The sequence below is a fragment of the Nannobrachium achirus genome, assembly GCF_963921795.1.
Source record: "Nannobrachium achirus genome assembly, chromosome: 22".
Taxonomy (NCBI): domain Eukaryota; kingdom Metazoa; phylum Chordata; class Actinopteri; order Myctophiformes; family Myctophidae; genus Nannobrachium; species Nannobrachium achirus.
The window spans coordinates 20593087-20610449 of record NC_137829.1 but is presented as its reverse complement, the minus strand read 5'-3'; the positions used below and the strand labels follow the sequence as shown (position 1 = coordinate 20610449).

The window sequence follows — 17363 nt, the reverse complement described above, 5'->3', positions numbered from 1 at the left end:
AGTATGTGTCTCTGATGTCTTGGTACAGTGGGGCAGGCGGTTAGGAATTGTACCTTGGTTTCCACTTCATTTTGCGTGCAGTGGGTGCAAAGTCTGTTTTCTCTAGGGAGCCTTGCATGTGTGCCTATGGCGGCCTTTCTCGATCACGAGACTGTGCTCACTGAGTCTGTACCTAGTCAAGATTTTTCTTTATTTTGGGTCGGTCACCTTGCTCAGGTATTCCGCCAATGTGTATTCTCTGTTTCTCTGCCAAATAGCATTCTAGTTTGCGCTGCTTTTGGGTTTATGTTTATAATATATATTGCCAAGTACGTTCAAGATTGGTAGTTGCTTTTGCTGTAAAAGAAAAAAGATCTATATCCAGTATACAGTATATAAAGTACACACACACACACACACACACACACACACACACACACACACACACACACACACACACACACACACACACACACACACACACACACACACACACACACACACACACACACACACACACACACACACACACACACAGATTACAAGTAGGGGTAAAATAATTAAAGATATAACAAGTAAAGATGCTTTCACCGCAGGGAGTCTTGAGGTGTGTTGTGTTTATTGTCTTGGTTGTTTGTGTTTGCTGACGTCAGTGTGTGTTTGTGTTCTCTGTGTGCCAGGCTCTGGAGCCCAGGTGGGAGGCGGCGAGACGGACGACGACTTCTTTTTGGTTTCTCGTCAGCGGGGAGCGGGCGGAGAGAGGAGGAAGATGCCCAAACCGGTGAGCTTTTACCAGCCAGCGTTAGTTTATGCAGGACACAAGAGTCTAGCCCCGCCCAGCTGTAGTCAGCTGTCAGTCAGCTCTTTTCCCATTCCTCATTCAAATATCTATCTGCTGGTCATTACGTCACACTGTCATACTCCAATCAAAGCTCTCGTTCAATGGGGAAGGCCCCTTTAAATACGTCTCGCTTTCTCAACCTATGCTTGGTTTCCGAAGCCTCGGACACTCGCGGCTAGCTGCCTCCTCCACCCCAGCCTCCACCTTTGATCAGTCTGGCTAAGCTCATATACTTGTGATTATGTCTGACTAAATGACATGTCAAGGTATTGCTATTGTTACTGCTTTGCGTTCCCTGATTTTGCTTAGCATGCTTAAAAAGCATGCACAAAATTCAGGGAACATGTCTGAACGCGGAGCCCTTTAACGCCAAGATTAACTGTATTCCATTTATGCAATAAATGGTTAAATCTACTTTGATGTGAGTGTTCCTGAGGCCAAGGTTTCAGGCCAAGGAGGAACCCTTGGCCTAAAAAAAGAGGGAGAGAGAGAGAGACAAAGCAGAGGCCACCACTATTGTGTGAAATTGTGTGACATTATTGAAAGTTGAACCTTTTTGTGAGAAAGCTTCCATGTACAGTAGCTTGAGAAGGCATTCAAAGCTAGCTCACCATATTTAGATGATTGTCTCATCAATGGCTGTTGACCGTTGAAGAGATTTGAGACTCTTGGAAGTATTTCTACGTTTTTCTTTTACGTGACTGTGTGTTGCTGCATTTTGATGGCCTCATAGATTCATCTGACAGCAGTGTTGTATACATTACATGTTTTGTTTAGACACTATGGATTGTATTGTCTGGCCCGTTTTGAGAACTGTGTGTTAACCCCTTTTAACATCTTGGTTCAAGGTTCAAGGTTGTGCTTTATTGTCAACATCTTGAGTTCAGACATTGTTCAGCTTCCTTCAGACAATGCAGAAGCATTGATAATAATAATAATAATAATGAAACCTTAAAAAAGGTTCAAGTGGTTCATTCATAGCCCCAGGGCTGGGGCTAACTCTGCATCTCCGGGGATAGTCAGCCAGCCAGGGCCGAATTCCTGTGCACAATTGATGGCGTTTCACAAACAATATGTGGGGCAAACGCATGTCGGTGACACAGAACCACACCCATTGTTCTCAGGCTAAGATCATCAGATTAGCTAGGACAGGTACAATTAACGGCTAAGTTCACTCAACAATGCCTCCTTTATTTTGGCAGATTTCAAAAGTACTCCATGATACCATTGTATAAGTACCCCTTCTACCATCAAGATTCAATGAATACTGCAACCCACATTGTCTACTGTATAGCTGTGGTTGTCACAAAATCTCATGCCCTACTGGTTGCATAGGCGTTTATCATGTTCTTTTCATGTCAACATGCTCACCTAACCCAATCAGAAAACATGAACAAATGTGTCTGATTTCAACTCTGAGGCTGATGATGCAAGGCAAAGAAACAGGTTTTTGACCTTGTTTTATATTTGTAATGTATTGTTGCTCCACCACAAACAATCCTATGGGCTTTCTTGTGATTTTATGCTTTTTAATTTATTTTCAATAAACTAATCAATCAATCAATCAATCAATCAATATTTGTCAATCAGTCGTTGCCTGTATGCAATACTGTACCTATGGTACATATAAATGTGCGCGTGCATGAACGTTGAACGCGCGTGATGGGCACGCTAGAGCATTAACGAAAAAGTCGGCAAGTCGACTCAGTCGACTTCATTACACAAGTCGACTACCCACCAGAGAAAGTCGAAGTTGGAAAAAAAATACTTTCTATTGTGAAAATAGCCGATGCTTACAGTGAGCATGTAGATCGGCTATTTTCACAATTTCTGCCTCTATATATTTGACAATTTGGACAATGTTTAATTTGTCATTTTAGAGGTTTTAAAAAGTCCTTAAATTGGCACTTCAGAAATGTGAAGATACCCTATACACTTAAACATTTTGTTGGTTTGTTTTTAGTTGAGTGAGAAAACAATGTTTCACATTAAGTTAATCATCTGGGGACCCCCCAAAATAATTGGGGGGTTGTGTGTGATGTGATATCAAACGATAAAGTCGACTTCAACTCAACTTTTTACTGAGTCGAGTCGACTTGCAAAAATCACAAGTCGTTAATGCCCTAGGCAAACGTGAATATTGATCTAAGGTCCCGTATTGAGGGGCTGAATCAATGGTCACCCTATGCTATAGCAGTTATACCCAGACCATTCCTTGTACATAACTGCTGTAAAGAGAACCAGACCTGTTTTTTTCTTGGAACTGGAGCATTGCCTCGTTCCACAAGCAACGCAGGGCCTCTAAAATGGCTCCATCTTTCAACGTAGTCAAATATTGCCGAGGGCTGAGGGGGGGTGATGTGTTTGATCTGTTTGGGAGAGCCCAGTGTTTCACCACCTGTTTAACTCATACCCTGCCAAAAAAGACGTTTTCTATAATAAAAACGTCTTTTTAACTATGGCCTTCCCTGCCAGACGTCTTCTGGACGTCTTTAAAAAAAAAAAAAAATCTTTTTTTATTTTTTTTTGAAAAAAAAGAATTTGGACCTCCAACAGTGTGTACTAGGCATGATCGCGATCGCGAAATTGCATGTTTAACCCACATACCAACCCCATCTTTCAAACATGGCAGCCATGTTTGTTTACATTTGAAGAAAACATAAGGGCTGCCTTCTCCTGAATGCCTGAACGGATTTCCAAGCGGATTTTTTTGTTTGAAAGCTGTGAAAAGCATGCACATGCATAGTGCATGATTTGTGCACGAATGTGTGCACCAGCGTGCACACTATTTTTTTTAACCCTTTGTTGGCGAAACGGCAATATAAGAGGTCCCACTTTAAATATGGCACCGACTGAGTGGTTAATACGAACACGTGGAGTGTGTTTACTTTGACGCCAGAAGGAACCACATTGTTGGTTTGTGGTTCGTAACGACACCAACAGTTCCAGCGAGAACTGAAACGCTCGTGAAATAGAGACACACCAATTCTGACACACAGACATAAGTACATGCATACTGTACACGTGCACACATAGTTGAAGTTGTATTAGTACTGTATTCGCGCTCTGAGAGACAATTGCCTGCCTCACATTAAATGTGTTCTTTTTCGAGATGTGTGTGAAGAACACCTGCATAATCACATGCACACATACATGCATGCACATACACATGTACAGACATACACGCAGGCAAAGTAAGCAATTTACCCCGAGTGAGAGGACATTATGCTCTGATAATGTCCTGTGTGAGGGGGTGATCGGACGAGGCGAAGCCGAGTCCGATAACACCCTCACACAGGACATTATCAGAGCATAATGTCCGACCCCGAGTGGTAAATAGCTTTTCTACCACTTTTTTCCGTATACATGAAAGAAAACACATAGTTGTAACTTGCAAGGATATTAAGTTACAATCATTATTGCCTATAAAACTTCCGCGACGACAGCAAATAGTTCCACAAACAACATCTTCTACTCACCACCAGATGACGCCAACTCCATGCAGAGAAAGATGTCTAGCATACAGCTAAGCTAACGTCAGTTAGAAGGACCGTTCCGGCCGTAAATAGAGGCTGTTCGCTTCCAGAAAGGCATAGGTTCAGAGAAAAGGGGCTTTAAAGTTGGCGGATTGCATTGGATCCAAATAAATCGGCGACGTCGTACGCACGTTAGTAAACATAGGACCGCTACGACCGTCATATGTTGGTTGGGGGAAAGGTGTTCGACTACCTCCTGAAGTCCCCGGATGTACACTGAGGCGCATTGATCTCGTCCTCACACAACTGCGGCGGTTGTTCTGCCATAACCTCCGGAATTTAGCCAATCAGAATCCAGTATTTGAACATGTGACTAGAAAAAGTGGTAGAATTCTATATTTATTCTCATTCTTATGTAGGGTAAACACACACACGCACGCGCGCGCGCGCTCGGGTAAACACACACACGCGCGCGCACACACACACACACACACACACACACACACACACACACACACACACACACACACACACACACACACACACACACACACACACACACACACACACACACACACACACACACACACACACACACACACACACACACACACACACACACACACACACACAATACAGAGAATATAGAGCTATTTAACACTTATTTTAACCAAAACATCACGTTCCCTATCACAGAGGATTTTACGGTGTACATGGGGGTCTCACAGATAGAAATCGTATCAGATGGTCATCCGGGACCTAATGCATAGCAAACTGTGATCCTTGTAACGAAAAAGAAGAAAGAATCACTGTCCTGTAGTGCCTGTATAAGGGCTGAATGTCTGCACAATGTCCAGGCAGGCAGACAGCTTTGTGCTCTGAGTCTGCAATCTCTGCTACCAGTTTGGGGCCCAATTAGGCCACAGGGACAATTCATGGAAAGAGACAAGGGACATGTGATGGAAAAGAAACTATAGAGAGAGTGTATTATTTCTCGATTGGGACCAGATCACAGCCCATATGGGGATGATCTTGACGTCATTACCTGGACCTTTTTGTTTGACAGGATTTATGTTGGTTGAAATCAGGTGATATTCTAGGCCAGATAAATATCATAACTAGTTAGATATGTCCCAGAATGAAACTGTATATGCTCATATTTCAACTAACATTACAAACAATAACAATAATCCTGTCAAACAAAAAAGTCCATATGACGTCCTGGTAATGACATCAAGATCCATATGGGCTGTGATCTGGCCCCAAGCGAGACGTCACTGATTGGTCCAGGTCCTGACGTGCTTGCTGGGCAAAGGTGATGCGCACATCCTTTCCAAGTGCTGGTGCTGGGCTCAGATCGACATACTGTAGAAGAAAAAGAATAGAAGTCCGCACAACAGCTGATCTGCTCCACAGTGTTTATTAGGTTTAAAACACTGACATAAAGTATGACAACGTTTCTGCCATCAGCTGGCCTTCATCAGGTAATACCCAAGTAAAGACACCACACACAAAGATGGTGAGAGACACATGGAGACGGAGATGAGAACGGAGCCTGATAGAGTGGAAGAAGGCAGCATGAAGAAGTGATTGTTTATTGTTTATTTAAGATCCCCATTAGTCACTGCCTCAGCAGTGACTATTCTTCCTGGGGTCAAATTACAAAATTACAGTAGAATTGAAAATGACAAGCACAAATAAAATAGCAATTAAATAACTAAATACACATTTACAGTGCATACCATAGAAAACAAAATAATAAAAAGTAGTACATTATTTGTTTCCTGTCATGTGCTCATGTTGGACTATGCAAGGCAGGGGCGTCCTCTTCCCTGAGCCAAGCCTAAACTTGACCGCATGCATACCATAGTGATAAAGGACAGAGTGGTGCAGAAAAAAAGTGGGAGATGGAGAGTCAGAGATGGGGGTGGAAAAAGAATGCATCCCTAATGCTAAGAAAAAGACAACAAAAGACAGTGAACAGAGACGAAGGAAAGAAAAGGATGAAAACCTCTTTGTGTGTACTATTGTCCCCCCCAGGACATCCACTCCGGCTGCAATGGCTTCATATTGTCGCTGACATTTGGACAATTATATCCCATTGATTACATTTCATCACAGCCAGATAGCGCTCTTCTAGCTCTGTGGATGTTGTTGCCTTTAATGTCACTTTGGATTAAAGGGTGATGCTAAGTGCATGGGCCCTTCAGGCTCACTTGATGTTTGCCTAGCCTGTAAACAGTCAGCCAGCTAGCCTCCATTAGCCTGTTGCTTATTTATTTCACACAAAAGAAACAGAAAGAAAGGGGCCCTGGGGGATTATATGAAGCTGAGCACTGAGCAGTTGTGCAGGTGAGGCAAGTAAAACTCAGGAGCTTTAAAACAGTCTGTGTGTTATACAGGGAGCCAATGAGGTCTATTGTTGACTTGAAAAGGGAAGACAGGCTAGACTATTAGCCTCAGGCAGGCCATTAGATATGTGAATTTGGTCCAAGACCCTAACCCTCCCCAAGGCCATGTTTTAATGGTGTGTGTGCATGTGCATGTGCATGTGCGTGCGTGTACATATGGTCCCGTAGTATTGCTTTCTTGTTCTTCAAGGTGGGTATTGTATGCAGGGCAATGTCTGTCATGTGGGTAACTAGTGTAGGAATGTGGATGGACAACTAGTGGACGACTTGATTCATCAAAGGGGACGTTGGACAAGATTATTATTAGTTTAACCTTACATATTCCATATACAGTATTTTCTGGACTATAAGGCGCACCTGACTATAAGGCGCACTGTCAATGAATGGTCTATTTTCAAACTGTTTTCATATATAAGGCGCACCTGACTATAAGGCGCACATAATAGACGCTACCGTTGCGTTATGCATCCAACAGATAGAGCTGTGCTAAAGGGAATGTCAATGTCAATGAATGATCCATATATAAGGCGCACTGGACTATAAGGCACACTGTAGTTTTTTGAGAAAATTAAAGGCTTTTAAGTGCGCCTTATAGTCCGGAAAATACGGTAATCTTATTGTTGGGAAGGGAGAACATGAGGTGGAAAATTAATAGTAGCCTTCATTATGGCTCTTTGAGCGGGATGACCTATAGAGGCATGTAGTAGATATACAATGAAATGTTCACATAACCATTTGTTACTTACATACTGTAGGCTACTTACCAGGGATGCATGATTAATTGATCTGATCATCATATCGGTAGATATACAGTAGTGCAGTAAAATTAGTATCAGAAAATAATCAATATATTTATATTCTTTTCATAATATTTATGTTCGAATGTGAAGCTGGAAAAGCCTTTAGCACACTGTTATGCACTCCCTGCCGGCTACACATAAACAAAGGGAGGGAATCTCCCTCCTGTTGTGTGTTTTTGCTGGACAGAAAAGGGGGATGGGATGGAAGGGCAAAAGAGACAATTCCCCAAACACCAAACTGCCCCTAGGTGTGTGAATCTCGTTTGAGAATCCTTTAAAAGAAGTATTGATTCCCCATACTTGTGCTGTGTGTGTGTGTGTGTGTGTGTGTGTGTGTGTGTGTGTGTGTGTGTGTGTGTGTGTGTGTGTGTGTGTGTGTGTGTGTGTGTGTGTGTGTGTGTGTGTTCAAAAGTAACAAAAATAGCTGTTCAACAAGCTCACAACTAGTCATGAAGAGCCTATTAGAACGTCAATTTTCGCTATTTGCCATACAACGAAGTAAATAGAGCTTAGTTACTTTGTCGTATGGCAAATAGCGAAAATTGACGTTCTAATAGGCTCTTCATGACTAGTTGTGAGCTTGTTGAACAGCTATTTTTGTTACTTTTGAATGCTTCATTTGTATTTTCTTTTTTTTGTCTGTGCCCAAAATAGGGTTTGCCAGGATTAATGTGGTTAATTGCCAATGCCACATAGACAATTTATTCTGGCCATTCATACCTGTGTCTACACTAACGTGTGTGTGTGTGTGTGTGTGTGTGTGTGTGTGTGTGTGTGTGTGTGTGTGTGTGTGTGTGTGTGTGTGTGTGTGGGTCTAATAATGCATCAGTCCCTGCTGAGCCTCTGTGGTGTGACATGAGGTGGGCCGCGATGCATTATTGATTGATTGTTGCGTTTTGCACATGTCGCCCCTCCTGCTGCGTCCCCGGTGGCCATGGGACGCACGCCTCTCCTAAAGGCTTTAAATATTTCAGGGGAGCGTTTTCATTAATATAATGGGAATTATCCAAGTCACTACATCTAATTAGAGGCGGGGTGTGAAGTTTGCTATAACCTGCATCCTCTCATCTCCTCTCCTCTATCTCCTCTCCTCTATCTCCTCTCCTCTCTTTCCCATAATTCTTTTATCTCTAATGTTTGTTGATTCTCTCTCCCCTTCTGGAGGCTGTTATTTATTTGTCAGTCTTTGTTCCTCATTCGCCTAAAGCAGGGGTCTTCAACATTGTCAGGCAAAGGGCCCTTTGGTTGAGAGAGAGATGAAGCAGGGACCCCCACAACATTTTCATAGATTCCATATAGTTTCATTGTTTGGCAGCACAATCATCAGTGTATTTTGGATTCATGACAATTTGTGTTTTCAGATATTTAACCACTTGAACTGTCAATACTTAATAAACTTGACCTTTCACTCTGTAATTAGTTGGCTCTTTTTCCCCTCTACACCAAAGCTCTTCGCCCCCAAAAAACGTGTAGATCAGCTATTTTGGGCTCAGGCTTTGAGTTAAATCTATGATCTATCCCCCGACCCCTGGTGTGGGAATCCTTAGGTCAAGGGTTTCTTCAACAGGGGGTCTGGGACCCCTAGGGGTCCTCATAGTTACTATAGGGGGTCCTCCAAATCAGTGTGTGATAGAAACTTTTTTTCTTTTTTTAACCACTTGAACCCTAGGTTCCTTATTCTGAGAACTTTAGCCAAAAATAGCTGATCTACAAGCTTTGTGAGATCGTGTTGAAATGTGAGCTTGTACATTGGCTATATTCATTTCCTATTCCTCCTTGGAGGAATGTGTGTGCATGTGTGTCTGAAATAGTTCAAGCTGGTGAAAGGTTTAATAAAGCTGCAATACGTAACTTTTATGTCCTACCCACGATTCAACCCGGTCTCCCATGTGAGAGACCACATTTTCTACTGCTCTGCCAAGAGGCAATCCTGCTTGTTCAGTGGAGATACTGAGCTTATGAGCCTCAGGCAGGGCTACTTATCAACCAGTCCTATACACGACCCCAGGGTATACATTTCTCTATGGAAGAGCATGGGGACAGAGGAGAGGAGAGGAGAGGAGAGGAGAGGAGAGGAGAGGAGAGGAGAGGAGAGGAGAGGAGAGGAGAGTGACAGGGCTGATTCATTGTGACACGTTGCCAGAGAGAGACAAGAGGAGGCGATAGTATATAGAGGAGTGATGGGAGCGTAGCGGACCTCAGAGCAGCCACACAGGACCAGCACAGGTTAACCGCTGGAACATTACTAGGGCAGCGTTTCATAAGCCACGGGTCATCTGTGGAAATGGGTCACAAACCTCTTTCTAGTAAATTATTTTCTGTTCTCTTTTTTTTGTCCTTTTTCTTTTTTGATTTGATTGCTTTTTTTCTCTTTTCTGCTTTATTGCACAAAGTGCGGCAGAGAGAGAAACAGGAAGGACAGGGCAGAGGTGGGGGAAGAGCATGCAACACCGGTCAGAAACAGATACAAACAAAAGGGGGGCACGTTGGCACAGTCGGTAGTGCTGTCGCCTCACAGCTAGAAGGTCCTGGGTTTGATTACCGCCAGGGACGCTGGGGGCGTGTTCTCTCCTCCGCGTCATCAGTGCCCATACCCTAGGTGGGGTTGGCAAAAAGGCCTTTCTGTGTGGAGTTTGCATGTTCTCCCCGTGTCTCGTATGTATGCATGTTTTTGCCAACGAACCTAAGCACACCGGTGGGGGCACGGGGAGCTGCAAGGGAAAGGAGCGCTTGTTTGCGGTGATGACGATGGAGGCCCACCGTCTCAGGCGACCATGAGCCACGTGAGACACCGCCGAGCGAACGGTAGCAAGCGAGTCGCCGTGTCGAGCGCTGCGACGGTCGCATGAGCCGACTCAGTGTACCCAAACACTATTGAAAACTATAACTAGTACTGTCTGGATTTCCGTGGACATTACTACTGTATGCACCCTATGCTCCCTGGAGGATACACCCTGACCCTACACCCTACTGGTGACCCCATGACCTTTCTATTAGTGCCATTCCATTAGATCAAAATGACCACTTGCACACATATAATAGAACAGAGTGGAAAGAGAAGAGAATAGAAATGAAGAGGTGAGAGCCAAAGGAGGAGAAGAGGAGACAGAAGAGGGGGATGGGAGGAGGAGAGAGGAGGCGAGCTAGGTGACGAGGGGTAAAGCTGTGTTGTCTGGCCCTGCTCTGGCCTCGAAAGCTTCTGTTAACCAGCTTATCCACAAACAGCTGTGCTTTTAATTATGGTTGTCTGAACCACATAATGCGCGTGCGCAAACACATGGACACACACAGACACATGTAACAGGTGGGCCGTATCGCTGGCGGCTGCTTTGTCTGTTCATACTCCATGCTACTATTAAGCTGTCAGTACTTGTTATGAATAACATCAAGGCAGACAATACTGATAAACAAACGCAGAGCTGAACTGAACGAGGCACACACACACTACATATGGTAACGGTTGGTGACAGCTCACTGCGCACTGGCTATACTGCCAGTGTAAAGCCAGAGTTACACTTACAGTAGTTCATGCTGGTGTCGCACAGCTACCGTACAAGCTCACAGCGGATCACTCTGCAACACATTGGCCCTCATTTATCAACGTGGTGCAAACGTGATCAAAATTTGGGCGTACACCGAAATTTAGGGAAGTCTCGACATGTATCATTTCAACGTGACTTTGACGTTGGTGTAGGGTAGGATGAAATCTCACGTCAGGTTCTGAGGTGGTGTAGGATTGATCTTACACCTCTTATTCCATTGTAGACATGCGGGGCAGCAATATGTCTAACTAGTTGACTCATGTATCCACTCCAAAATGTATTCAACACACTAATAAATAATCCCTGTGAAAACATAACATTTTATAAAAGCTTATAGCCGGCTCTCACTATCATAGACATGCACGCCAATTTTATTTCCAAGTTACAATGACAAGCAATTAAAATCTAGCGATATGGAAGCAATTTCTACTGTTAAGTGCTTTAACAGTCACAATCTTAAGATTGCAGATCTGGCTCAGAACAAGCACATACGAACGCATGCCATCAGAGCAGTGATCTTATACATTTTCGTGGACCGTGAGCCTCCAATTCATACGACGTGAGTCCTTTTAAATATGGATAAATCCTGAAGGTCCAAACTTGGCTGTGCCCAGCCCAGCGCACGCACGCTGCTGATATTTGGGGGCCCACGGCCCACCGGGGAGAAGACCAGCCCGTGCAGGAAAGGTACATGATTGCTAGTTTAAGCACTCAAGCGCGCATTGCGCTCGTCGTCGAAATTGGGTTAAATTAATATCCAAAACGTAACCGTGGGGTCTCTCAATTTATACAGTAGCTACTGTAGGTCTGTTAAGTCGTATTCAGGTTGTTCTAGTCGTAAAATCGGGGCGTTTCAAGAATAATTAAGGGCGTGTTATTTAAATTTCAGCCTGCGCATTTATCAACGCTGGGATCAAATGTACGCCAGGTGTGTCTGTTTAGGACGTGTTCGTAAATGCCACGGAAATGTTGCCCTACGCAAAATTTGGTGAAAAAAATAGACCGTTTTTTACACTCCATTGATAAATGAGGGCCATTGTGAGCTTGTATATCAGCTATTTGTGGCAGCGACGTGCAGAGAATGTTAGGGGCTGACATTTCTAAAAGGGCCTTTTGGTGGAAATATAAAAAAAATAGCAGACCCCCAAGCTCACAACGCATCACGCTTGGAGGTTGGCTATTTTTGGTATTTGAAGCCACACTGAACTAAGCATAGTCAATACTGGAGGTGTGGTGTAACGGAATGGATTTCTACACAGAGAGAGCAATTATTTTAACATAATATGCTACATTCAAGTTCAGGAGAGTTTCGACAAGGCAATTCTCTTGAATGCTGCATTCATGGTATGGCATGGAAAGAGGGCATTTCTTTCACCATGGTAGAAACTGCATTCATGGTCTGGAGAGGGCACTTTTTACAAGCGGGTAATGTCTGTGTGTGCACGTGCCTGATTTGTGGTGCTCGACACTGGCGCGCAACTAAGCAGAAACAAGGCAAAAATGGAGCAACCTTTTGTCGGTATGGATTCATGGCACAAGCTATTTTCAAAACAGAGTGTGCACTTTGTGTTTTCCTTTATGTAGACATGCAGCAATCAAGAAGCAGAGAAGGGTACAGGGAGGTAAAGCGACAGGGGGTAGGATTCAATCTGATCAGGGACGTGCAGAGAATGTTAGAGAGGCAGGGGCTGAACTTTCGAAAAGGGCCTTTGGTGAAAATATAGAAAATTGCAGACCTCCAAGACCACAACATGTCACGCTGCAGGACGTCGCGCTCGCAACGCGGCACTCGACACGATTCTATAAATGTCTTCTAAATCCTTCTTCTAAATCAGTGGTTCTCAAACCTTTTCATGTCAAGAACCCTCTAAATTACATGTATTTGGTGACCATCTCAAAATATGTTGTTCCAGGGACCACCCAGAAGCAAATATTTGAGTTACAAATGTTCGCTTTTAAAAAGATATATTCAAAGATTTTCAAAAATAGCAGATCTACAAGCTCGTGAGCTTGTATACCTGCTATTTTAAAATAGTTAAAGCATTAAATAATTCTAGGCCTAAATGGGTTAAGTTGACGTCAGTAGATTAACATTGGCTACTTGACCAACAAGCTACATTGTGCATAAAGAATGGAACTTATCGTTACCCGGTACTTTATGGTCATTAAATGAGTCATTGGGATTGTTTAGTGCGGTTTCTTAGCTAAGTTGCGTCCTAGCAGCCATTAGTTTGTTTCTTTGTAGTAGCTGCCATTAGGTTTTTGGTATTATTTTAAGATGCTTTGTGGTTGCGTCAATGAGTTTGAGACATACTTTGAAGCAGGACAGTAAATGAGGTTTAGCTATATGAATGCTTTGTTGGAGGACTCCATTGCCATGTTTCCATTACGTGGCCAAACATGGCTCACATCACCTACTCATTATGCTGTGTGTAATATTGGATTTCCCTCCAAACTGAAATTGTTTGATTATTTTCGCATCCCGCTGACATTGGAGATGACTGACTTGCTAAGATAGAGTTTCAAATAAACCAGCCGTAATTATGATCCCCATAACCACCAGTCCAAGTTAAAAACACACCACTTATTCTGTTAAAATGCTATTTCGGTGTAACCTGACTTTCGGCAGATGGTTTGCAGCATTGCGTATGCCTGCATAACGCTCTGCTTCTACCATCTGGACTCGGTCTAGCACAACCGATGTAAGGGGCGGGCCATTTTTTAAAATTCTAAAGCAGGTGATTGGATATGGCCGTGCCAACTCCAACGACTCATATTGGCCTGTCTGCATGACGTTGCACCCAGAATCCGCCTCCTGGGTTTCCACGTGGTCTGCAATCAGACTCTATTGGCTCAGAGCCGCTCAGAGCCCGCCCATAGCTGCCGCTGATTGGTCCGGCCAGGGACATTCCGAAGGGAACCCCTCCTCCGCAAGTGAACCCAGATGGTAAAGCAATGCATAAGCAATGCTGCCACCATCTGGCGAAAGTCAGGTAAATTTCGGTGCAGATGTAGATAATGACTAGAACTTCACGATGAGAAAAGCAGAGATCACACTGAAGTAAATAAACTGCCTAAATAACAGTTTCTTCTTTGAATATAAATTAAAATATTTGGCCTGTAAATGGTAAATGGTGCATTTGTATAGCGCCTTTATCCAAGGCGCTTTACATGGATTGTGCATTACATTCACCCATTCACACACACACACATTCATCCAGCGATGGCAGAGGAAACCATGCAAGGCACCAACCTGCTTGCCGGGAGCAACTAGGGCTTCAGAGTCTTGCTCAAGAACTCTTTGTCACTAACTCTGGGGGAGCCCGGGATCGAACTGGGAAACCTTCGGGAACCCTCTGTGTTCTAATGACGGTTTCTCTACCCGAGCCACTGCCTTTTATCGGCCTTTATACCCTGATAAAATAAATTAGTTTGTGTAATCTGATGTCAGTTTTGATTAAATAAAGTCCTACATAACATGGAGGTACAGTACGTTAATAAAACAGAAAACGTGCCAACGTCTAGGGCTGTCACAATTATTACATAATCGTCTAATCGCGATTATTTTACATAATCGCGATTATTTTTCATAATCGTCATAATCGTTTCCATGTTAAAAAATAGGAATAAAAGCCAAAAATAGTGGAAATAGACGATCTACAAGCTCACAACGCGTTGTGAGCTTGTAGATCGGCTATTTCCACTATCAAAGTTATTTTTTAAGTAGTAAGTTGTCAAATATGTCAGTAATTTCTTTGTATATTTAGGTTATGTGTCATATATCTACCATGTACAACTTCAAAGCCTAAAAGCCAAACAGAAATGTAATTATCAATGACAAAAACACAATTAAATCGTTAATCGCCAATTATTTGAGTGACAATTAATCGTCATGTAAAATATCATATCGTGACAGCCCTACCAACGTCAATTGATAACAATACTTGATCAATAAAATCACATCACGTCAGTCATCAAAACATATCGATAAGCATTACTCAGGCAGCAAAACCAAAAGTACAGCCTTTGTCTAGCTACAGTAGCTTACCTAGCCAGCGGTAAGACTCTGGTTTTACAGTAGGCTATGTGGTTTAACAGTTGATGATTAGCCGCTATCAGTAGGAAGACATCTTGCTGCCTGCCTCTGTCTGACCTTCTGCTGCATCTGTGTCTGACTGCTTAACACACTGTCAGGGCTCTATTTTGATTGTCTTAAGCAATTGTCAAACAATCCCTCATACAGGCAGCACCTCATTTAAGTGTGAAGGGAAGAGGTGCATGCTCAAAGTATCCCCTCATCTATCAGCTCTTTTGTTCACTCTGTAGCTATTATTTAGATCACTGGTGTCAGCATTAAACCATTGTGTTAGAATAATTCCATCCTATTCTTGTGTGTGAAGTGTTGTGCTGCAAATTCTTCATTATACTCAATTTTGAGTGGTTTATTTTTAAGGTCAAGGATGTGCTTGAATTTGTTAGGCTCCTAAAAAGCACCATTCAAATACATCTGATTTGGCTGTGGGTGATTATGGGTCGGTAACAAACCCCCTTTTAGCATTTACAGCAGTTCCCACGTTTATGTGGCCTCCAATATAAAATTATTTATCAACCCTTCTATTTGTCAAATGAAACATTTAGTTTCCTCATCAACTGTTAGTATTGGCTCATGTTCTACAATTGACTATTATTGACTCATGTTTCATTTATCTACCCTTTGTGTCATTTTGCTCTACAAGAACAAAACAGAGCACACAGACAAATACTCAAAAGTACCAAACATAAAACTGTTCCATAAATCACACTTAAATAACTCCCACATGTAATCAAACTAAGATTAACTCAAAGACTGAAATCAAACTTAAGACTTCACTCAGTGTGGCTCCATAAAGGGGTCCATGGTCAAGTTCGCTCAGCCCTATGTTCCCTCAATGTTAACCAGTATGCCTATCCCTAACCTCAGTGAGGGAATAGGGTCGAGGGAACATAGCCATGATCCCTTATAAAGCAGAAATCAAGACCAGAGTATGTTGTGTGTGAGTGCCTGGAAGAGAGAGATACGGAGACAGACAGAGAGACATAGTGAGATCGGAAGAGACAGAGAAACAAGGAGTCAGGGAGCCAGAGAGAGTAGGTCTGTCTCCGGTATAATTCCAGTGCTGTTAAACTGCACTTAATGGTTGAAGTGGACATTCCCGGTATTGTACTTCACCTCAAGACGATTAAATCTAATACCCTCTCTCTTATCTACGCTGTACAATAGGGTGTGTGATCGCGACGCGGTGGAGACAAGAAAACACTCGCTCCGCGAGTAAACGCAGGGGCGGTATTTCACAAAGATGACCACAATCCAGCTCTTGCGGCCCGCGAGCGCATGCATGAACGAGCACGAGCGCGGGAATTTCACGGTACCGCGCCGCGCCTCAATTTCGCCTCTCATTGACAATGAATTGCTAGGACGAGGCAACCGCGGCCCGTCAGAAAGGCGCTTTAATGTTACTGAGTGGACAAAGGGAGCCCGTCATGGGCCACACAGAGTTAAAATGAGCAGTCAGAGGATTTTGCTGTGTCCCCGTCTCTAATGCTGTGGTGTAAATCCCTCTTCATGGTTGCCCTCGGGGCATTTTAGAAGATTGCCTTAAATTCATCCGCGAGGCCGTTGTCATGGCAACGCTATCAGACACCTGGACCGAGACAGACGTGCATGCATCTGTGCATGAATGCATAAGTGCACATTCATACACACACACACATACACACACACACACACACACACACACACACGCACGCACACACACATGCATATATATACTGTACACGCTCATACACATACACAAAGAGGGAAAATATGCCCTCTGCCACGATGTTAACTCAGCTGTGACATATTATGTATGCATGTTGCTCTTCAAGCCATCATCTGTCTGTGTTCCCACACACACACACACACACACACACACACACACACACACACACACACGCACACACACAAACAGATGTCGCCTGTGTACGGTACATCACTGATTTTCAACGTGAGGTCCTCCAGGAATCCTCCAGGGGGGTCCCCAAGCCTTTAATACAGATTCTACACTACAGCGTACACTGGGGTCCTAGAGATAGCAATCCGATGCATATCAAACCGGGGAACCACTGTGTGAAATGAAAAAGATTGAGAATCACTGCTGCAGACACGCACTAGGCACTAGGCACAGTCCCTACACGCACCTCAAATACTGTTTGCCTGCTTGTTTGCCTGGCAGCACTGAGGAGTCATCTTCTGCAGTAAACCAGCAGCTACTCTCAGCATGTAAACAGCTTTA

At 43.5% G+C, this 17363-nt stretch overlaps 1 protein-coding gene across 1 annotated transcript in view; it reads left to right on the top strand.

The window, feature by feature from the left end:
• The first annotated feature begins 635 nt into the window (after window positions 1-635).
• LOC308307281 (radixin) overlaps window positions 636-17363 on the top strand; it is a 55344-nt gene continuing 38616 nt past the window's right edge. Inside the window, exon 1 of the mRNA XM_080752464.1 lies at window positions 636-760. Coding sequence (XP_080608590.1) covers window positions 749-760 — 12 coding nt within the window. The 5' untranslated portion in view covers window positions 636-748. The remainder of the gene's footprint in view (window positions 761-17363) is intronic.